The sequence below is a fragment of the Thunnus albacares genome, chromosome 22, assembly GCF_914725855.1.
Source record: "Thunnus albacares chromosome 22, fThuAlb1.1, whole genome shotgun sequence".
Classification (NCBI taxonomy): domain Eukaryota; kingdom Metazoa; phylum Chordata; class Actinopteri; order Scombriformes; family Scombridae; genus Thunnus; species Thunnus albacares.
Genome location: NC_058127.1, coordinates 844,445 through 849,444, shown reverse-complemented (window position 1 = coordinate 849,444; position 5,000 = coordinate 844,445). Strand labels below are relative to the sequence as shown.

At 40.1% G+C, this 5,000-nt stretch overlaps 1 protein-coding gene and 1 long non-coding RNA gene across 2 annotated transcripts in view; one reads left to right on the top strand and one right to left on the bottom strand.

Annotated features, from left to right (window-relative positions):
• Positions 1 to 1,089: 1,089 nt before the first annotated feature.
• The window catches only part of LOC122973682 (clumping factor A-like), a 6,271-nt gene continuing 2,360 nt past the window's right edge, over positions 1,090 to 5,000 (top strand). Inside the window, exons 1-4 of the mRNA XM_044341394.1 lie at positions 1,090 to 1,259; positions 3,392 to 3,451; positions 3,684 to 3,817; positions 3,891 to 5,000. The exon at positions 3,891 to 5,000 is cut by the window's right edge and continues 2,360 nt beyond it. Coding sequence (XP_044197329.1) covers positions 1,200 to 1,259; positions 3,392 to 3,451; positions 3,684 to 3,817; positions 3,891 to 5,000 — 1,364 coding nt within the window. The 5' untranslated portion in view covers positions 1,090 to 1,199. The remainder of the gene's footprint in view (positions 1,260 to 3,391; positions 3,452 to 3,683; positions 3,818 to 3,890) is intronic.
• LOC122973683 lies at positions 3,005 to 3,751 on the bottom strand. The gene is made up of 3 exons (XR_006400104.1): positions 3,668 to 3,751; positions 3,320 to 3,480; positions 3,005 to 3,209 (listed from the first exon to the last, which is right to left on the bottom strand). It is a non-coding gene; the product is annotated as an uncharacterized LOC122973683 (long non-coding RNA).

Genomic DNA, 5,000 nt, shown 5'->3' with positions numbered 1-5,000 from the left:
GAGAGAGGTGAGGAGGGTTTTTTGTTTCCTTCTTTTCTTTTCGTCTGGACTTCAAATCAGTCAAACGTCTTTTTTTCTTTCAGACTTTGTGGATTCTTCTTCTTTTTTTGTTTGTTTGTTTGTTTGTTTGTTTGTCTGTTTCTCTGCTGTTTTTCTGGCTCCTTCCACCAGGTGAGAACCAATCAGAGCGGTCGTTAATGAGTTAATCTGCAGCATGCTAACTGTTCCATAGACATACAGTCATTGTGCTAAGCTAGGCTAACCTCCGACTCACTTTAATGTGAAGACAGTTTAACTTGCAGATATTTCCTTATTTACATTTATATTCTTATTTATATTTATAAATAGATATAAATTATTTATTGATGTCTGTTAACATTTCAGGATGTTACACTCTAAATAAATCTGAATCTTTTGTTGTGTGAAAGTGGTGGAAGAAGAACTTTCACAGTGTTTTAACTGAAGTAAAAGTATTAATACCTCAATGTACAAATACTCTGTTACAGTTTAAAGTCCTGCATTCGTAGGACAGTAAAATATACTTAAAGTACCAACAGTGAAAGTATTTATTCTGATTTAAATGACTTTACACAGGACTGTAGCTGCCAATGTTAACCTTTAATAACACATCATAATATATCTGTAGATTATATTTATATTAATAATCTGTTTGAAGTCATCACATAAATGTATCTGCAGTAAAAAGTCAAATATTTAGACGTGGTGGAGTAGAAGTATAAATACCTCAAAACTACTGAAGTACACTGAAAAAAAAATCTGTATTTTTACAGATATTTCCTGTTTCAATGATTCACAAAAATGTCAATAAAATTACAGTAATAAACTGGTAATTTACACTTCTAATGTAAAATAATAATAAATAACATGAAAAATGTGTAACAGTGAATTACAAGAAAATTTCCTGTTTTTTTAAAAAAGAAAATTAAGCTTTTTCCTATAAAAACATGAATATGTTCAAATGTGCGTGTTTATTTATAATTACGAAGGAAAGTTGTGAATTATACAAAACCTTTTACAAAGACTTTTATTATATACATATGTGTGTGTGTTTCATCTTGTAGTAGAGCAAACCTGTAAGCTATTGACACCTGGAGACACCTGGAGACACCTGGAGACACCTGGAACTCACCTGGAGACACCTGGAGACACCTGGAGACACCTGGAGACACCTGGAAGTGATGTTGAATCCTGTGTTCCTGCTCAGCTGTTTGCTGCTGAGTTTGGTCTCTTCAGCACCAGTAAGATCATAAATTAAAGCTTTAATCGTTAAATTGCAACAGAGATATTTTTTCTTCATGTTTCGGTCATTAGATTTTGTTTTAATCAATAAAAACTATTTGTCGAGGTCACAGTTCACCTGTTTATGATTCACACACACACACACAGTGTCCACGAGACTCTGCAGTAAACTAACGCACTGATACTCCCGCTCACCTAGCATTAGCATTAGCATTAGCATTAGCATTAGCTGATCATTCACTATCTGGGTTTATGTTGAGAAGAGAAGCTCAAACATGACATGACGTGATATTTCTGTAGCTGTTTGACTTACTGAAAGTAACGTTAGCTTGATAATGCTACGTTAGCTTAGCTTTTTATAAATTTGTCTCTGCTGCCTGCATGTTTTCACAGTTTATCAGCTGTTCTGTTGCTGCTTGTTACATGTTAACACCAACCAAAAAACCAAAGATTAGAGAAAAAAACTGAAAACAGATTTGTGTATCAGAACTTTGTTGTTTCTTCTTTCGTCTCCCGTTAATCATCTCACGACCCCTCAGATTTATCCGCTGACCCTTTGGAGGGGAGGGAGTATGTTAATGACACTGAAGTATGATTAACGTCTTCTAACATTTATTAAGTTCTCTGACAAACATGTAGAGCTGCTGAACAAGCCGGATAAATGTGTTCGTACGTCCCCATAACGTCCATGCTGGAGTGAAGACGTGGTTTAAGGTCATTGTGAGTCAACTCGATGTCCTCTGAAGTGATGGAAACACGACTGTGTGTGTGTGTTGTTGAACATGTATGTTTTCTAAGAACAGCCAATGTGTGTGTGTGTTGTTTCCGGTCTGTTCTAAATCAGTGTGTTGAATGTAAAACACTGTTTATCTGCCTGCCAGAAACCACAAAGACTCGAAATACACACACACACACACACAGAACAGTGGGGTGTTTTTAGAAAGCTGGTGGTGAAACCGTGAAGCTGATCCAGTTTGACCACAGAGGAGATTTATTTCTACACATGTGACGGATTTAACCGTTTCACTGCTCTGAGTCTATTTCAGCGGTGGAATGTGATCAGCACTGACAGCCAATCAGATCACACAAATCTCCTGCTGTCTTCAGGTTGTAAACGTCACCAAAATACTTTGAGACACAGATTAACTCACATTAAACTGTTAAACTCAACTTTCACTGAAATACTCATATTTTATTCAGTCATGTTAACCTGGTTTATACTTTAAAGGCAACATCTCCAGCTCTATATTTATATTCTGGGGCTCTACTGGAATAAAAACTCCTTATTGATCTTCTACTGGTCCTTTATGCAGCCCCTCAGTTCAGCCTCTGTCTGAAACAGGCCCCGCCTCCTGATGAGTCCACTCTGTTCTGATTGGTCAGCTTCAGGAAGCTTCCTCCGGCTCCGGAGGCTACGTAAACAAACTATAGTAGCAGGATTTCACTTCTTTTTCTCCTTCTTTACTCCAAATGTCAACTTCTCAAATCCATCCGTACATGTTGGAGCTGAACAACGCATGGAAACACCTTAGCAACCACCTTAGCAACCACCTTAGCAACCAAAGCTACAGTATGGACGGCTGTTTATGAGCATGTGCGATGAGCCGACATCACCTCGTCAGCAAGGTAGAAAAAAACGTTACAAACGAAGCGTTCAGAGCAGGTTGAAGCCCTGACCTTTGACTTGCAGGCAGCATTTCTACGTATGTTCACCTCAATCTTCTGAACTTTGACCTCGTTTAACATCCAACATCTGAACAAGATATAAATAACAGAATATGTCCATTTAAATCTGCTACCAGCAGACCTGTAAGTCTATTTAAATACTTGTTAAATCAACTTTCTGTTAACATGAAAATACATTATGTGACTTCTGCTGAACTGTGGACATAAGTTGAAATTACAGAAGGAGACGTTCAGTTCATCATCAGACATTTCCACATATTCACCTAAAAAACAAACAGACAAATAAAACAAAGTTCTGCATAAAACCGAAGCTCGACAGGATAAAAACCATGAAAGTTAAAACATCTTATTCTCATAACACAGACAGTTGAACCTGTAGTCGGAGTTTATTCAGTAACGTCAACGTGTTGTGACTTCTGGTTCAGCTCTGTCTTCCTCTCTGCAGCTGACTTCAGACAGTGACTCCTGGTCGGCCTCTTCCTCTTCCTCTGATGAAGATCTACAGGTAACTGATCTGAACCAAACTGTGTCTGTCTGTAAAATATCGATGCTTCTTGTTAAATTTGGTCCCTACAGTCAAAACTAACACTTTCATTCATGAGCGAGTAAAAATATACAAATCTGAGCTGAGTTAATATTAAATTTAGTCAGATTTCTAATTTATCTTCATCATTTCTGTATTGAACTGTCACAGTATCACCAATAAAAAAAACCCACTAACATCTTTGTGTTTCCAGTCGCCTGCTGTGGTGGAAGCCCCGCCCGGTGTGATCATGGAGGTCGCGGACACGAAAACAAACGTCACCTTGAGCTTCGCCATCTTCATCCTCGCTGATGAGAAGGAGGGTAGCGGGGCTGATGGAGGAGGAAGGTAGAGACGATCAGTTCATCTCCTCCTCGTCTTTCTCCTTATTTTGTATTTATTGAGTTGTTTTGTGTCCCAGGTCTGACGAAAACAGCGCGAGCAGCGAGAGCAGTGAAGAAATAACAACACAGCACAGCCAACCAATGGGAACACTTGTCCCAGCTGAGACTGAGCCAATGACTGAAGAGGACACAAAGAAACACCTGTTATCAGAGGAAATGATGAGCGATCAGCCGATGTTTACTGTCTCTGATGATGAAGCTGCAGCCTCCAAAGGGAGCAATATGAAGCAAAAACTGACCCTTTCTGATGACTCTGATGATTTTAACAACATGATGTTAAACGACCAGGGATACGTAGCTACTTTCGATTACTTTGATGACAGAAACAACAGCAGGTCTGAGTTTACTGACAATACAAACAACAAGGAGACCGATGATCCAACGTTTCCTCTTTCTGATGATTTTAATAACAGCACAGAGAGCAGAGAGATCCACAGTCAGCCAGCTGTAACTCTTACTGATTACTCCGATGACAAAAACAACAGCACAGAAAGCAGAGAGTTGAATGATTTTGATTACTCTGATGACAATAACACCAGGTCTGATGAACCAACATCTCGTCTTTCCAATGACTTTAGCAACTCGTCGTCCTCTGAGGTCTTTAATCTGAACCCAAACCTGCAAGGTGTCACGTTGAATCCGGACACCCAGAGTTCAGGAGGCAACCAGCAGGGGGCGTTTGGTGTCAATGCTGCTCTGGATCCAGAGTCGCAGGAGGTGACAAGTTCAAGCTCGGAGAAAAGCCAGGACAGGGTAGGTTCAAGCCTTCAGGAGGTGTTTCGTTCCATCCAGGAGATTGTAGATCTGCTTTCAGGCAACAAGGGACCAATGGGGGTGAAGGGTCGCCATCATGAGGTTCTTGGTTTAACTTCCCTCACTGGCAGTCAGATGGATTTTAGCCTCAGCTCTGATGAGAGTAATGAGAGTTCAGAATCTGATCCAAAGAATCAGACCAGTGTTAGTTCAGGTCCTGACAGTGATGAGAGTCTGGAGGCGACCAGCTCCGACACCCAGAAAGGCACTGGTCCAAGAGATTCCACAGGGCCTGTTACTGGTCCCACAGCAAGCTCCGTCTCTGCTGTGATACATCCGGATCCAGACAGTAAAGAGGTTCCAGACACTTCTGC